The sequence below is a fragment of the Urocampus carinirostris genome, chromosome 20, assembly GCF_059441175.1.
Source record: "Urocampus carinirostris isolate Australia breed hairy pipefish chromosome 20, RoL_Ucar_1.0, whole genome shotgun sequence".
Taxonomy (NCBI): Eukaryota; Metazoa; Chordata; class Actinopteri; order Syngnathiformes; family Syngnathidae; genus Urocampus; species Urocampus carinirostris.
The window spans coordinates 3,254,560-3,273,156 of NC_142368.1; the positions used below are offsets into that span (position 1 = coordinate 3,254,560).

Here is an 18,597-nt window from a genome sequence, read left to right on the forward strand (position 1 = left end):
ACTGGCGTGCCCGGAGGAAACCCATGCAAGCACGGGGAGAACATGCAAACTCCGCAAAGGAAGGTTGGTGGCTGGATTTGAACCCATGACCTCAGAACTGTGCCGCACATGCGCTAACCACCGCCCCGCCGTGCTGCCCTTCATTGGCTTTATATTACATTATATTACGAATCATTATTGTTGTATAAAGAAGGAAGTATAAAAGGAGAAAAAGAAAAAAGACAGGTTTGTGGTTATCCCTCTAATTTGTATATCACCAACAATAATTCAATGCAGAAAATGATTTTGTCGAGCAACTCAGTATCACACAACAAAATGTTAATTAACAATATATATGATATAACGAAACACATGTACAATATAACATTTTAAACTACAGAAATAAACATGTTTGAAAAAAAATACGGTGTAAGATTTTTTTGTATTTTGTAAGGGAAAATACAACAGTTTGGAAGGGCATGGAGCCCTGGAGGTTGTTGGGTATGAGATGCAAACACGCCATTTGTTTGTTTTTTTAAATAAAGTTGTTTCGTCTTACCCAGACCCTCCAACGGTGGAGCCGGTGCACACGGAGCTTCGTCAAGGCCTGGGCCGTCCGGTGGTGATGACGTGCCGCGTGCTTCGGGCGCACCCATCGCGGGTTTTACGCTTCGAGTGGCTGCTTTCTAACCGGCTTCTACACGCCGGCCCCTTCGACACGCAGCGGGACGACACCGAGTACACTATCCGCAGCCTCAACCGCGACGGATGGGGAGAGTACACCTGCAAAGTTATCAACGAGGCCGGCGCCGGGAAGTGCACCTTTCATGTCACCGGTGAGCCACGAAACCTCCCTGTTGGTTCGTACAAAGTTCGCAAGATGTGTCGGAAAACTAAACAAAACAGTTGATTTTTCTTAATATTTCCGAGTGTCTTTATCGTCTTTTGCTAGCATGGCACTAACATTAGGTGGTTTAATACAAACGGAGCTATTTGTAACGTAAAAAAGAAAAGTTCAGTGGTTCTCGAGCATAATCCGTTCCAGAACCCTGTTCGAAAACCGATTTGTTCGATCACCGAAATCATTTTTCCCATTCAAAACAATGTAAATCGTTTTAATCCGTTCCAACACCCTGCATGTTTACCTTGAATGTTTAACGTAAACATAAAGCGTACGTTCGCGTTATCGTAATCTTCCGTACGAAAGATTACGCTAACACGAACGTGTAAAAATAGAAAAATCAGGTCGTTTACAAGTCATTTAGCAACCGGGTCTCCACAACAAGTGGTGAGCGGTTCATTGGAAACGGGGCTCCGTTACAACACCCTGAATGTAGGGCTCCGTTCCAACACCCTGAATATTTACCTTGAATGTTTAACGTTAACATAAAGCTAACCCAGGCTAATCCTACGTTCGTGTTATCGTAATCTTCCGTACGAAAGATTACGCTAACATGAACGTGTAAAAATAAAAAAAAAGGATAAATAAAAAGAATTATGAACAGGATTTCTTACCTTTGTGGTGGTCAGCAGAAGGCGCAGGTGGACGGTGGGGAGAGGGATAGAGGAGGAAGGAAAATTATAGTTTAGAAGGATGTTCTTTTCTCTTAAAATACCGATCTAATGAAACTTGCGGCCGTTGCTTGCTTATAGCACTCACTCCCTTAGCCACATCGCTAGATTTCACAGCCTCCTTATTCTTTAGTATCGTACTGATCGTAGATTTAGCCATGCTGTATTCCCTAGCTAGATCAGATACTTGCACACCTCCTTCATATTTTGCAATTCTTTGTTTCTTAAATGCAATAGTTGTAAGCACTACTTTTCTTTTTTCACCTGTAGCAACTTTGCTGCTTGCACTGACTTTCTTGGGAGGCATAATTAGGGGCTAAAACACTTGGTACACCTATATTAAAAGCGAAAGCAAAACGAAGCACGTCCGCACGCGATAACAGTCGGTCACGAAAAGAGCGATCTACACCCGTACGCCGCTCAGCATCGCACCCTATCGTACGCACTCACGCATTACCGGTGTTCCAACTCTGATTTTTTGACTAAACAGCGAAGCAAGAATTTCTCGAAATTTTTGGTCGGACTCCGATTTGTTCGAACTAAGAGGCGTTCGAAAACCGAGGTTCCACTGTACTAAGATTTCCGAGTGTCTTTTTCGTCTGTTGCTAGCATTGCTCTAACATTAGCCGGGTAAATATAAAGTAAGCTATTTGTAACGTTTAAATAATTGTTTTAAAAAAAAAAGTTTAACATATCAGAATGTCCTTTTCCTCAGTTTTACACATAAAGTTATTTGCGAGCTAAATATAAACTGTATATATTATATAAATATAAGTATTTTTAACGCATAAATAAAAAGTACTTACATTTAAGAGTGTCTTTTTATCTGTTGCTAGCATGGCGCCAACATTAGCCGGTTAAAATCCAGCGGAGCAATTTGTAACGCAACAGAAAAAGGATTAACATTTCCTAGTGTCTTTTTTTGTCTGTTTGTAGCATAAAGTTATCATTTGAGGGCTAAATATTAACTGAACTATTTGTTACGTAAAATTAATAGATATTAACATTTCCGAGTGTCTTTTTCGTCTTTTGCTAGCATGGTGCTAACATTAGCCGTACAAATTTAAACTAAGCTCTTTGTAATTTTAAAATAATTGTTTAAAGGATAAAAAAGATTGACATTTCTGAGTATTGTCTTTGTCTGTTTTTTTGCATAAAGTTAAGATTGGCCGTCTAAATTTAAACAGAGCTATTTGTAACGTAAAGAAACAGGATTAACATTTCCGAGAGTCTTTTTTGTCTGTTCCTAGCATGGCGCTAACATCAGCCAGCTAAATTCAAATGGAGCTTTTTTTAAAGTGAAAAAAAAAGGATTAAAATTTCTGAGTTTCTTTTTTGTCTGTTTTAAGCATGAAGTTAACATTTGCCGGCTAAACACAAACTGAACTTTTTGTTACATGAAAATGAAAAGTACTAACATTTCCGAGTCTTTTTCATCTTTTGCTAGCATGGTGCTAACATTAGCCGGATAAATTTAAACAGAGCCATTTTTAATGTAAAGTACTAACGTTTCCAAGTCTATTTTTTGTCTGTTGCTAGCATAGCGCTAACATTAGCCGGCTGAATATAAACTAAATTATTTGTAACGTTAAAATAATAGTTAAAAAGAAAAAAAAGGATTAACATTTCTGAGTGTCTTTTTCGTCTGTTGCTAGGAAAGCGCTAACATTAACCGGCTGAATATAAACTAAACTATGTGTCACGTTAAAATAATAGTTAAAAAGAAAAAAAAGATTAACATTTCTGTGTCTTTTTCATCTGTTGCTAGCATAGCGCTAACATTAACCGGCTGAATATAAACTAAACTATGTGTCACGTTAAAATAATAGTTAAAAAGAAAAAAAAGATTAACATTTCTGTGTCTTTTTCATCTGTTGCTAGCATAGCGCTAACATTAACCGGCTGAATATAAACTAAACTATGTGTCACGTTAAAATAATAGTTAAAAAGAAAAAAAGGATTAACATTTCTGTGTCTTTTTCGTCTGTTGCTAGCATAGCGCTAACATTAACCGGCTGAATATAAACTAAACTATGTGTAACGTTAAAATAATAGTTAAAAAGAAAAAAAGGATTAACATTTCTGTGTCTTTTTCGTCTGTTGCGAGCATGGCGCTAACATTAGCTGGCTAAATATAAACTAAGCTATAGAGGGCTCCGCGCTTTGTGCTAAAAATAGTAACACGGCTTCGTGCCGCCATCTTGGAAGTCTGTCGATTACAAGCGGTGATAGCGAGCGAAGCAAATATTTACTCAGTTTGTCTATTTATTTACTCAACTAGCTTCGTTTGTGTACGGATTTTGTCCATCAACACTATGGAAAACTACGTGGAGAGTTTAGACAAGCAAGCACGCGAGCGGTACGCTGCGAAGTTGCATTTTATTGAAAAATTGGATCCCTACAAAATTAAAAACAAGGACTGGAAGTCTGATCCCGATTTGTTGCCGTGTGTGACTTACGTCGAACTTGTTAACTATCTTATTTTCCACCCAAGTCCCTTTTGTGAACTGAAGGATTTTCAAAATGACAAAAGTATGGAAGCCTACGACAGATTTGTGTCTGGTTGGGTTCGGGATGTGTCTGTGCACACAAGCGAAGGTGATGAAAACAAGATTGTGAGCTGATGAGCCTTGGTGAGGCGAAACATGTTCATAATACAACCATTGTAGTGAGTGTGTGAATCGGTTTAACGCCGCTTTCAAGATTATTTCATTTATTTACAGTGTGCTAGTTTATTGCAGGAGGAAAGTCCACACCACCAATGTGGTTTGTGATGTGGCGAAACATCACAACACCAACAGTATTTAAACAGCAACACCTACAGTATTTAACCTAGCCATACTTGAATGGTGTCGACAGATGTACATGAAGTACACATGTCCCATAACCTTTTTAAAATTGATTTCTACATCATAAATAATTCAATTTACCTGTCAGAAAGTGGTCAGAACAAACACGAACACAGTCAAGCTTTGGCAAATTCGACCGGTTGATAGCTGCCAGCCACATTCGTCTTCGCCGTTCACTTTTCTCCTGAGCTTCAATCCCCTGATTGTAAACACACTTCGGAAGTCTAAAGAAGCCCTTCCCACCCTTTTCCCCTCAGCTACAACAGCCAACAATAACGCACGTATTCGGCATTACAATGTAGAATCTAACTGGTTCGCTGAACAATAACAATGAAGTGAAAAGCTTTGTGGACTTCCAATATGGCCGCCAGCAATGCCTTGTGGGTAATCTTAAGACCTCGAAGCACTCTATTCGTAACGTAAATGTTGAAAAATAAGAAAAATGCATTTACATTTCCAAGTGTCATTTTGGCTGTTGCTAGCATGGCGCTAACAGCAAAAGCCCTTACAATAGCTGGCTAAATATAACTAGAACTTTTTTTAAATGGAAAAAAACAAAATTAAAAAAAACACAACAAAAAAGTACATATGTGCATGTCCCAAAAGACATTTTTGACTTCTCATAACATATCAGAGTGTCTCGTTTGTTTAATGCTAGCATTTTTTTAACTGCAAAGGAGCTAACGTTATCTGGCTAAATATATCGAGAACTTTTCTCTTTTTTTTTTAATAACATGAAAAAAACAACGTTACATATGTAATTTCTGGTAAGGAAAAAAAAAACAGAATTATCTCTTGCTAGCATGGCTCGTTTGTTTGTTGCTAGCATGGCGCTGACCGCAAAGCCGCTTACATTAGCTAGTTTAGTATAAACAGGATTGTTTTATTGAAGTAAAATAGGAAATAAATCATGACACTCATGAAGATAAAACAAAAAAACACAGCATTGACTTAACACAGCATACCCGGGTGTCTTTTGGCCATTGTCAGAAAGCAAATCCGCAAATATTAGCAAGCTAAATATAACCAAAACTATGTTTACGTTTAAAAAAATAAAAATAATGTTACAGTAGATCTTAAAAAAGTTTCTTTGTCTGTTGCTAGCAAGGCGCTAACAGAGGGGGCACTACTATTATCTAAATTTATATTGTTAAAAATAAATCACTTGTCATCCCAGTAGATGAAAAAACATTTTCTTCTGTTGCTAACATGGTGCCAAGAGCAATTGTGCTAACTTTACCAGGATAAATGTAACAATAGTTTATATGTGTCACTTATTTGGTTAAAAAAGCAAAACTGGTTTGACTTGTAACATACAGTATGTCTCTTTTGTCTGTTGCTAGCAATATGCTAACAGCAAATATGTTTACGCTAGCTGGCTAAATATAACCAGAACAAAATTTTAAATCAGGTGCCGTTTGTAGATTTCTCAAAAAAAAAAATTGCGATTGACTTCTGTTAACATTTCCGATTGTCTCTGCCCTGTAACTATCGCGTCGACTGCAATCGTTTCTCCCCACTGACAGCCCAAATTGTCTAGACTCGTCCAAATCGTCCCTCGGCCGCCTCCGCCTCACCCTGAGATTGACAATTCAATTGAACGAGATGCGAAAAAAAAGGAAAGGAAAATTTCGCCTGAATAGAAGTTGTCGCTCACGGAATAAAGATTTTCTTCTTTTCCCTGTTCGAGAACTGTAAACGTCCGTCCACGTCAGCCGTCCAATTAATTTGGAGGACGTTTTCAATCACGGGAAGCTTCTATTAACGTCACCGGTTACCGGGGATGCGTTTGATACCATTGGACATATAAATTGCCTTCATAGACGGTTATTTAAGGCACTAAATTTTCTCAGGTGTTCCTTGGTTGTGATATACGACTTAATGATATTTTTCTACTCTACCGTGCTAATAATTTCAATAATCAAGTTTTTAAATGTTAAAAAGCATATTCAAAATCTTTTTATTAAACTTACTAAACCAAAGCTATCATTTTTAAAACTGTAACAATCCATTTTGGTTGAGGTAGTTTTCCTGCCACTATGGCATTTGTGTTAAATTTATCAGTGGTAAACTCCAGCTCAGTGGCCTTGGGGGTATGGCGCCCGCCCCGAGACTGGTTGTGGTTCAAGCCTCGGCCGAGTCATACCTAAGACTTAAACATTGGTACCCGTTGCCTCCCTGCTTGGCGTTAAGCATTAGGGGTTGGAATTGGGGGGTTTGTTCACCTAATTACTCCCAACACCTCAGTTGGGTTGAGCGAGGGGGCTGGGAATCCCCTCCTCTAAATCAATCTCCCAAAAAGAGTCAGAAATGACTCTAGCCACCTCCCACTAGGGGGATATGGTTGTGGTATATATATATATATAATATATACCGTATATAAACTGCACAGTAATGTTTGGAAATATAATGCACAAACAGTCATGCTTTCTTCAATTATTGTTCTTCAAATAGTTCACATGCGGTTTATATTGCATCTGAAGTTTTTAGATGCAACTCAAATTCTACACAGAATCGTTTTAAAAGTACTTTTGCAGCTGTGAATTTCGGCTGACGTCTCAAGTAACATTATGCCAGTGAATACTGAGAATTAGCCCTGGAACATTTTTTTTTTTTCAATTCAAAAACCTAGTTGAAATTTTTTTTAAGGAGTATTCACCATAATGATACCATTTGGTGGAAGTAATTTTTCATGGTTATTAATATCGAGATGAGCACGGTATCCAATATTTGCTGTCAAAGGCGTAAGAAACTTTTCATAATGCAAAAAGAAACCGATCATTTGTTTTAAGATCAAATAAAATTAGAGCTCTCTGAAACCTCTCAAATTAAATAAATTAGAATTACAATACAGCTAATTTGCACTTTCCATTCAGATAATGCTTAGGGGATTGTATTAGTACATACAGCTAAAGGAGCCTTCGCTCTGAAAATGCTGGTCTACTAGTGATCCCAAGAGCCAAGAAGAGATCCGCAGGTTTGAGAGCATTCTCCATTCGGGCCCCGGTGCTGTGGAATGCTCTCCCCCCTGAGATTCGATCCGCAACCTCAGTGGAACTGTTTAAATTTAGGCTTAAAACACACTTCCACTCTATAGCATATGAATAACCTATATTTTATTTCAACAATATTTGTGTATTATATATTACTGCAACATCCATTGCAGCCTGGTCATCCTGAAAGGGTATTACCTCATGTGCAGTCCCTTCTCAAGGTTTCTTCATTTTCCTCATGTTGAGGTTTTTGAGTTTTTCCTTGCCCTCGTGTAGGTTTTAGATCAGGGGATGGTGTAATAACAGTATGTAGTTTGCAATAATCTGTGGTCTGTGCAGCCCTTTGAGACTGTTTGTGATTAAGGGCTATACAAATAAACATGACTTGACTTAACATAACTAAACTTTTACTGAAACCAAATAACTGTACAGGAAATAAAGTAAGGCTTAGCAGCAACTAGTATAAAGGTACATTATTAGCCCTCTGCTTTTTTTTTTAAACAATAAAAAATTAAATAAAATTGGAAAAAGCTAGTGTGGGTACTCCTGTATTAGAACCAGATGGACAAACTAATGTCATTAGAGCAAATCTGCTATTTCTTAATCACAAACACACTTTTCTACCATTTTTTAATATCTCACGATTGTAATGTCCGCTACTTTTGTTCATTATCGTGATGGACCCTTTAAGTGGGGGAGGAGATGACTGGTGGGAAAATTCTGCTCTCAGTCAGTAGCATGAATTAGCGTGAGCTGCGGCTAACAGTAGCTCCTGTGGAATTTGTTGTCTACCGTTTATTTGTTTATCAAATCCGCATTCGGACCTCATCAGCATGTGCATCGTTGACTACATGTAGGGGCATTACAATATTATCATTGGCTTGATTTACACTCAGACATGTCGGGATATTTCGGGGAGTTGGCATAGCTGTTTGCAGTGTTTGGAGTCGGTAAAAGCTGTTGCTTCGGTGGCTCCGCCCCTGTTGTTTAGCCAATGAAATGAAATGAAATGATCTGCATTTCTATAGCGCTTTTCAAGTCAATGACTTCCCAAAGCGCTTTACATTGAGCTTCACATTTCCCAATAGCGGCCGTGATCTGTGCAGCCATGTAAGGCGCTAACCTGCTTATTGGGGGTAATTGGGGGTTCAATGTCTTACCCAAGGACACTTTGACATGTAACACGGACAAGCCGGGATTCGAACTGGGATCCCTTAATCCTAAAACGATCGCTCTACCTCCTGAGCTACTGCCGCCCCAATCAGAAGGTGTAGGTTGGGGGAGGGAGTCAGAGCAACGTAGAGAGAGCTGTGCTGTTTAAATAATCGGCCTGTCAAATGAATAAAAATGCAGATACCGATATCTGTCAAATTCCCAAATATCGGTGCCGATAATCAGGCCGCCCGATAAACGGTCGACCTCTACCAAATACCAGCCTGATTAAAATGTCTTAATGCGATGTCCACGGGGAGAAATTTGAACATTTCCAACTTCTTCCTTAGCAGTATTTCTTCTAATAACCCTTCTTCCTTGCGTGTCCCACAACGGTGTTGTAATCAGGTAAGTGGGAGTCGTCCCGTCCCCCGCAGCCGATCGCGTTTTGGGCCTTCTGTCGCTCGCCCTCCTTTCCTTTCATCCTTCGTTCCTTCTTCCCAGCGTTCCACATTCTTGCCATCTGGACATAATGCTTGCCAAAGGTTGGGGAGGGCAGGGAATCAAAAAGATGAAAAATGAAAAAATCCAGTTCAGCCGACTAATGTCGTCCGTGAAATGCACTGTGACGCTCAGTTTTTTTTTCCCTCGGGAGATTTTCATTGCGGTCGCCTTGTCGAGAGAGCAACATCGTCCTCGGGGCTGATAGACCAGGAGGAGGTCATGAAGTATGTCTCGCTGGTGTGAAGAGAAATAAATAAGATATTGTCTATTAATTCAATAAACCTTTCTATATATTTCCTGATGATAATATAAAGATATATATATATAATATATATATATATATATATATATCTTTTTGGACTGTTATTTATCGAGTATTGCATCAGTGTTGCATCTTTTTGTCACTAAATTTCGCTTTTTATTTTGTTGATAAAAAAAACCTAAATTTAAGGTTTTTCCTTAAAGCTATATTTATTTGATATATTTATGATTTAAATTGTATTTACGTTTCATGTAGATTTGATGTTTTATTTAGTTTATTTTAATTTTATTTGATTTCATAAAATGTATTTTGATTTTATAACACTGAGCTTTTTTCCAATACTTTTTTTTATAAAATATGTAGTATGGTGCATTCTATCAATGATATATTTTTTATTACTAAATTTTGCTTTTTGGTTGTAAAGCTTTTGCCTATTTTATTTTATGTATTTACTTGATTTAATCTACACATTTTAATTTAAATTCAATCTTTTTGCTTCAAATAATTATGAATTTTTTTTTTTCAAAAACTTTAATATTTTCTTTAGATTATAATTATTTTTAGGATAAAATTGTGTCCCTCCCATCAAAAGTAGAATTTTTTGGGGGAGATTTTTTTCCCCAAAACAGAAATATTGGGGGGGAAAAAAACGTTCATTTTAATCTTTAAATATTGGTTAAAATACTGCTTTCTCCTAAAAATTAAGACCTCATTTTATGTTTGCAAAAAAATGTCTCTCTCTTACAAAGACATGCAAATTTAGAATATATTTTCTTTTTTTTTGTATATAAAACATTTGTGATTTATTTTTGTACGAGTAATAGGTTACTCTAAAAAGACTGGCCATAGATCATGTAAATGATAAATATATATTATTCCTTTTTCACTAAAACTCTAAAATATTTCCCGACATCTGTGGAGTGTTTTTTCAGTCAGACGTAACTTGTTACTCTAATTATATTGTAAAAATTATGGTTTTCGTTTCAGGAAAATGCCAAACTTGAGATATCATCTCCACTGATACATTTTTTTTATTCACCGAGCAACATTTACCTCCTTTTTATTGCCAAATTAACAAAGAAAAATAATGAATGTGAAAAATGCAGGAGGTGATCTTTACGGGTCTCCTCATGAAATTAATCTTTCATAACAACTCGCTTGTATGCTTGTTGATTTTCATTATTATTAGGAAAAAAACAGAAAAAAATAAATAAATATATATATATATTGTCAGGAGGACCAGAACAGAGCAGGAGACCCCAGAGCGTTCGTCCAATTCTTTATTTTGGGGAAGTGTAAAGGGTTAGCGGGAGACGCGATGACCGTCGAACGTCAGCAGCAACGCCGTGAAGACAACTTCGGAACACGTAGCCAATCGTAGCGTGGGACGGAAGCAGGTCGAGTTTACCGGGGCTGGAGAGAAGATCGTAGCATGGGACGGAAGCAGGTCGGATCGGAGGCAGGCAGAATCAGGTAAACAAGTCAAGAAGACACAGGTAAATCAGGAGAGTCAAACGGGGTAAAAAGTAATCCTCAGACCAAAAGGTCTCGGCGTAGCGTGCTTAAAAAGGGAACATAAACCAATCAGGAAGCGCATTCCAGCGCGCCAGATGATTACCCCAGGTGGCTCCACTTAGGTAATCATGACATATATATATATATATATATATATATATATATATATATATATATATATACATACACATACATATATATATATATATATATATATATATATATATATATATATATATATATATATATATATACATACACAAAAGGGAAGCAGGTATGAGCTTCTAAAACACGGGTCGTCTGTTTAATTCTTTGTTTCAATTCCGTCTGTCTCAATGACAAAACTCGTAAATCAAAAGTCCCGACATATGTGTTGTGGTTTCAGTCTTCATTAATCATTTAGATGAACGGTGTACGTGTTATAGTTTTACTTCTTTGTTTTAATTCTGCCTGTCTTAACGGCAAAACTCGTACATCAAAAGTCACATCATACGAGTCGCGGTTTTAGTTTTCATGTATCTTTTAGATGAACTGTGTACATAGTGTATTGTCTTTTTATTTCTTTGTTTTAATTCTGTCTGTCTTGACAGCAAAATTCATACATCAAAAGTCGCTACATACGAGTTGTGGTTTCGTTCATCCATTATCTGCAACGCTTATCTACAGTAGGGTCACGGGGTGTGCTGCAGCATACAACCTTTCACATGCTTATCTACACCTGGGGACAATTAGGCCGATCAACCTGACATTAATGTTTTTGGAATGTTGGAGGAAACCGGAACGCCCGTAGGAAAAACCCACGCAAGCACGGGGAGAATATGCAAACACCGCACAGGAAGGCGGTTACCTGGATTTGAACCCATGACCTCAGAACTGTGCGGTGAACGTGCTAACCACTCAGCTGCCCTTCTGTCGAGTTGTGGTTTCAATCTTCATTTATCTTTTAGATGAACTGTGTACAGATCGTCTTTTTATTTCCTTGTATTTTGAATTCTGTCTGTCTCGACGGCAAAACTCAGACATCAAAAGTCACAACGTACGAGTCGCGTTTTTAGTTTTCATGTATCCTCAGATGAACCGTGTATGGAATATCATTTTATTTCATTGTTTTAATTCCGTCTCTCGACTGCAAAACTCTTACATCAAAAGTCGCGACATACGAGTCATGGTTTCAATCTTCAATTATCTTTTAGATGAACATGTACGAATCGTCTTTTTAATCCTTTGTTTTAATTCCGTCAGTCTCGACGGCAAAACTCGTACATCAAAGGTCGAACTCACAAGTCATGGATTTAGTCTTCATGTATCATTCAGATGAACGGTGTCAGAAGTTACTCTGTATTATCATCCAGCCTCATTCTGTCATTTGTACCCTTGTTGAAAAAAGCGCTAAAACTCTTAGCGGGACTCCTGAGATACTTCTCAGTTCTTCCCCTGATGAATACAAGTTGCCTTTAAAGATGCAATGGGGATCAGCCGCTTTATTACACGACTAAAATAGAACCTGTGAAAAAAAACGTCTTTTGCTTCAGGGCTTCCTCTAAAGTTGTGCTGTGTCATTTGAATAATAAGGGAAAGAGGAAAAGGAAAATGGAAAGAGCTAGCTTAATCTCTCGTGCATGTTTTGGAATGAACTTTTAACGGGATATTGTGTATTACCTAGCGCTTTATCTAGGTAAAACAAAACTTTATAAAAAATATATATAATTGGATAATATGCCGAATTACATGAACTATTATATAACCGTTCATTTTTCAAAACTCTCGCCGGTCGAGAAATGTTTATATTTTTCACATAATAAAACAAAAAGAGGCTCACACCTTAGAATTAGCAGCTAGCATATTTGACACATCATTTTCCATCAGTAGTAAGCATAATGGACATAAACAGCAACTGATACTGTGTACCACAGATTTCTATAGAATACTAGATATGAGGTGCCCACTGCGAGCCTAAACTCGTCAGGTCAAATTATCAGAATCTTTCTGTACATGTGAACGGAGAGAAAAAATACTAATGAGTATGCCGGCTCATTGCATCACTTAGAGTTGGAATAACCCTTCGTTGGCTCTATTTTTTCATGATCTCGTCTTGTTGAGAGCTTCAGTAGCTCCAGTCCCTTTTGGTGGCTTACATTGTTTACATGTTTTAAAAAGTACAGCTGCACCACTTCGGCAGACTCACTTTGACCTGACCAATATGGCCGCCATGTCGGTACACTAGTTAGCGGTCTGCTACAGCATGCTGACGTATCTAATCTCCTGTATAAATCTGTGCTGTGGACACCTAGATCATTTTTTTGCTTGATAAAATAAAAAGAGACCCACATATTAACATGAGGTTCTGTCATCACCAGCGAAGTTAGCATTAGCAGTTAGCATCACAAACACAGACAGTAGCAACCCATAGTGTGGAGAAGACAATACTAAGAAATTAGCACATCCCTTCTTTTTTTCCACCTCCTACTGATTTCTCCGTTTGTAAAAACCGAGGTTCGCAAAACCTTCAGGAAGAAAAAAGAGCGGAAAATATAAGTCAGCAAACAAGGTCAACGCGCCGCCCGGAGGGTTTGACTGAGCCTCCTGTAACTCCCCAACCCCGTCCTTTCTGAATCACTGAGTCTTGCTGCTCCAAACAGGATTTGGGAAGCTATCATCAGTTAAGCCGCTTCGACTTTTATCTTTGATGTTTGCCACCCAAGGGTGATGCCTCTCAAGACGCCCCTCATCACTTCGGTTAGGCCATTTGGCAACAAACGCTAGTTTTTTACATAAAAATCGTCACTTTGGGCTAATTTTTTTTTAAGTACCTTTAGCAGCTAGCATCACTGACTCAAATGTTAACATTAGCACTTAGTGTCACTGAATCATGGATTGGCAACTGGCATCATGGGCGCCAGTTTTGGCACAAAAAAATTAAAACATGCACTACACATTAGCATTAGCAGCTACCATCACTGATACTAATGCTAACATTAGCACTCAGTGTCACAGACTTGTTGATTAACCACTGGCATCACAGACACCCTATTACGATTTAGCTCTTTTAAAAAAATAAATGTGCACCACACATTAGCTTTTGCAGCTAGCATCTCTGACACAGACAGTAGCACTTAGTTTCATAGAATTGTGGATTAGCATCCGGCATTACTGAAGCCAGCATACTTTTTTAACGTTTTAGTTAAAACATTTAAAGAACAAACAGACTGTAGCCTTTGTGATGATCCTCACTGACACAGATGTTACCCTTAGCTAAATGCACCATACATTAGCATTAGAGGCTAGCATCCGCAACACAGGAGTGAAAATAAGCTTGACGGACACAAACATTCACAACTGGTCAAACAGAAGCTTGATTCATTGCTATTGCTTCATTTTAAAAGATAAAACACAGATACACTGATGCTAGCAATAGTGGATAGCATCAATGACACAGAGGTTAGCATTAGCATTCAGCATCACTAACACAGGGGTTAGCATTCACACTTAATGTCACAGAAATGCGGAATAGCAACTGGCATCACAGACATCAGCATACATTTTTCGTCACTTTATACACTCAGAAAAATGCCCACGCTTTAGCAACCAGGATCAGCAACACAGAGGTTAGCAAAAGCTGCTAGCTTCAAGAGCACAAACAGTAGTGGTACTCCAGTTACCATGATACTTATTTCCTCGCTTAATAAAACAAAAAAGACATACGTCTTGGCATTCCTGGCTGGCATTACCGACACAAAAGTTAGCATTAGCAGTTAGCGGATGTGGCGCTACGTGATCGGCGCTTTGATTACGTGCCATGAAAGCAAAGTATGTCAGATAATACACGCTGTAAAATAAATCTTTAATGATCTTCGCCGAGAGGAAAATTGGGTCAGCGTTGTCGCAAAAGCGCTAGCATGTAGCGGCGATAGAAATAGAACAAACACTACGTGGTGCGGTGCAGATACTGTACGTCTTTGTCATGCTAATTCCTAGCGCCGCGCTCCAAAGGATTTGGGTCGTGTTTACAAATGAAACGTTCGAGACGCGGTCGGCGTCGGAAATTAGCGGCACGACGCAGAAGTGATTGCTAACGGAATGATGTCCGTTTCCGAGGCCCCACTTCTCTCACAAAAAAAAGGACATTTTTCAATAAAATGTAATGATTAACTTACTATTGAAAATCGATTTTTAGACCAGACTTCTATCACGGAAAACGTCTCCTCCCCCACAATAGTGACATTTTGGTGTCATTTCAGTGACTCCAAATAGGACGCCTCATTATCTCTCTCACCGCTTATCCTCAGTAGGGTCGCGGGGGTGCTGGAGCCCATCCCAGCAATCATCGGGCAGTGGGCAGGGGACACCATGAACTGCTTGCCAGCCAATCGCAGGGCACACAGGGACAGACAACTCGCTCACTCATTCACACCTAGGGACAATTTGGACCGGCCAATCCACCTGAAATGCATGTCTTTGGAAAAATAGGACGCCTTGTTGAAATTATTTTTACCTATAATATTTATTTGGAAATTGTATGCTGCCATTCAATGCCTTAATGTTTTAATGTCAATTATGAAACCGCGTTTTTGTCCCCATTATTTTTCATTCGAATCTAATTTTTAATTGACAATTACAGATCTATTTTTAGACTCCCAGGGTTCCCACAGATCCTCAGTCTTAAAAGGCATTAATTTCATTATTCCAAAAACAGCATCGGCATAAAAATGTCTTTATTTCAATTTCCGAAAGTCTTAAAAATGTAAATAGTCTGCATTTATATAGCGCTTTCAAGTCAATGAAGACATCCCAAAGCACTTTACAATGTGCTTCACACTTTTCCCTTTTACACACTAACTAGCCGATAGCAGCTGGGGCATTAGGGATTCAGTGTCTTGCCCAAGGACACTTCGACATATAACTCGAGCGAGAGAAAGAGAAAAAGTGAGAGATGAGAGAGGAAGAAAGGGAGAAAGAAAGGGAGAGAGAAGGGTTACAGTATATAAGAAAGAGAAAGAGAACGAAAGAGAGAGCGAGAACAATGTCAACACAAAGATTTAGTGATATTGATCAATTGTCCACATTTTTTTCCCAAGCATGTGTTTTTATAATGCTTCACTTAAATTAGTCAAATACAGCAGTTCAATTTTAAAAAAAGTTTTACACTTTCATGCATCACGATTAAAATGCCTCATGAATGTGGCAGAAGTGTTCTTTGGAATTAGTAGTTATCTGACAGTTTTGAATGAGGATCCATTGCTTTTTGGAAACCCACAGTCGATTTTTGGAACCCACTTCCGTCACTAGAAAAGTTATTCCCACAATAATTCCCTTAAATAGAATATCCTTTGTCATAGAAAGGAATTTTAAATATGACATACTCTCCACTAGTCTGCTACATTCCACCATTTCAAGTTTTTATATCCCCAGTCACCAGAAAAGACCTCTTTCCCACTATAATCCTCTAAAATTGAATGCAATTTACTATTGGAAGAAATGTATCTATGACATGCTGTCTTTTTTCAAATTCACGTTTGAAATGTTTGACCCAACTTGTCAAGACCAGAACAGAGACAGGACCCACTTGCGTACGTTTCTTTCAGTTTTATTGGGAAGAAGGGAAAGGATTGCACACACGATCCGGTGATCGCTGGTCGCGGGGAGCAGGTTGCTCTGAACGCGGAAGTGTTACTTCCGTGGCGAGCGATGGCTTTGTCGGGAGCGGAAAAAACAGGTCAGTAGCTTGGACAGGAAGCAAAAAACGTGGTCGAGATTAGAAAGCGGGTCGAAGCCGGGAAACAGACTGGAGCCAAAACAGGAGCGAGTCAGAATCAAAAAGCTTGCCTAGCGTAAACTGAGGTTCACAGACCGACTGACAACAGGTGACAGAAAGATGGGGGTGAATATAGTGACAGGAAGCCAATCAGATTCCGAGGCAGTTGCCACCAAAGGTGTGGGCACAGGTACCTCGCATCATATCAGTTATCATGACACAACTTGTGTCACCAGAAAAGGCTCCTTTCACTCTATAGTACCTAAAATAGAATGCCATTTGTCATAGAATTATATTTAAATATGACATGTCCCTGAGCAATGTTCCCTCTTAGCTGCGTGTGTGCGCAATTACGCATCACCCAGAGCATTATCGCGCACAAGAAAATCTAGCCAGCTCACAAAAATCAGGGCTTGAAATTGCTAATTAAGAAGAGAAATAAGCCAAAGTTACAGTGCATGAAGGTAAAAATACGAGGGTTCCCCTGACATTGTGTTCTAAATGCGGTATTTTGAAGTCAAGTTCGAAGTAGAACGAAGTTGAGTAAAGTCAGTAGAGTTTTTCGAGAACCAGCTTCTACGGCTCGGCTCACTAAACGGCTCTTTCGGGTCCTAAATGGCTCTTCAGGTTGTTTTTGCTTCTTACATCTCTATATGACCAAATATTATGTAAAATTATGCACAAAATGACTTAAAGACAAAAAAGAAAAAAAATACCAAAATTAAAAACTAGTGAAAAGCTGAGAAAAAAAGAAACAAAAGGAAGAGGAAAAAGAAGGACAAATTCAGAAGAAAAGACAGAAAATAAAGAAAAGAAAGAAACAAAGGAAAAAAGTAAATAGAGAACAAAAGAAAAAAGTAACAGCTAGGAAAAAATAAACACAATGAGATTTTTTTAAAGGAATTTAAAAAAAATAGAAAAAAAACTGGGGAAAAAGAAAAAAACATTTATGTTGCATCCAAATAATTTCCAATTATACCAAGTCAATCTCGTTGCCAACTTTGCACTTCCACTAAAAAATGTAATTAAATACACTTCTGTATCGTGCAACCCACTAAATAAGCCCCCCAAAATGTTAGTATTATGCGACAAAAGATACTAGAAATAAAAGAAATGGAAATCTTGTGAAAGAATTGTTGTAAAAACAAATGATGTTTGTAGGCGGTACAACCTTTGCAATAATACTTTAGTCAATTCATTCAAAAGTGAAAAAATATTTTGTATTGCCGGAAACTCAGCAAAATGTAACGCAATGTCAAGTTTTGGACATGTTTGATAAAGACTCAGTTGCCACACTTGGGATTGCTGTTGCTCACTGTTGTTTCAAGCGTTGCTCACCAACTTTGTGTGAAGGCTCAGACCCGTGGAAAACTAGAGGGAACTTTGTCCCTGAGTCTCCCCAACTCCACCATTTTAATGTCATCAATTCCCAATCCATTTTTGGACCATACTCGTTATCACTTAATATTTGTCATCATAAAATAGTAGCCCTGTCCAAAAATCAATTCTGTACTTCCACTATTTGCTTTCATTTGCCTAAGAAGGCACTATTTGTTTTGAGACTCCGCTTCTGACACCAGAAAAGTATCCTTTCCTATTATAATACCCTCAAATAGATTGCCAACGAGAGTTATTGTCTAAAAATCAATTCTGTTATTTCGCCATTTACTCTCATTTGTCCAAAGAAGGTCTATTACATACTAAGACCCCTCTTTCGTATGTGTGTTTCAGGCAAGGCGTACGCTCCCGAGTTCTACTACGACACGTACAACCCGCTTTGGCAGAACCGGCCCCGCATCTACGACTTCAAGCTCCAGTGGACCCAAATGAACCCCAACGCCGTGGACCGCATCGTGGCCTATAGACTCGGACTCAGACAGGTCCGGTAGCGATCATCCGATTACTTTCACTTTAACGTTTTCATGTTGTTGTTTTTATTCCTTGCGGAGGGAAAAAAAACGTTTTTGTTTTTGCATGCTCGAGCGAGCTCGTCTTATTTGAGGAATCTTTACACCTCAA

General features: G+C 38.4%; 1 protein-coding gene across 3 annotated transcripts in view; it reads left to right on the top strand.

Moving 5' to 3' along the window:
• Positions 1–18,597, top strand: part of LOC148346008 (MAM domain-containing glycosylphosphatidylinositol anchor protein 2) — a 305,624-nt gene that overhangs the window by 227,441 nt on the left and 59,586 nt on the right. For all 3 annotated transcript variants that reach the window (XM_088325084.1, XM_088325085.1, XM_088325086.1), the window contains exons 10-11: positions 543–815; positions 18,310–18,458. In XM_088325084.1, coding sequence (XP_088181210.1) covers positions 543–815; positions 18,310–18,458 — 422 coding nt within the window. The remainder of the gene's footprint in view (positions 1–542; positions 816–18,309; positions 18,459–18,597) is intronic.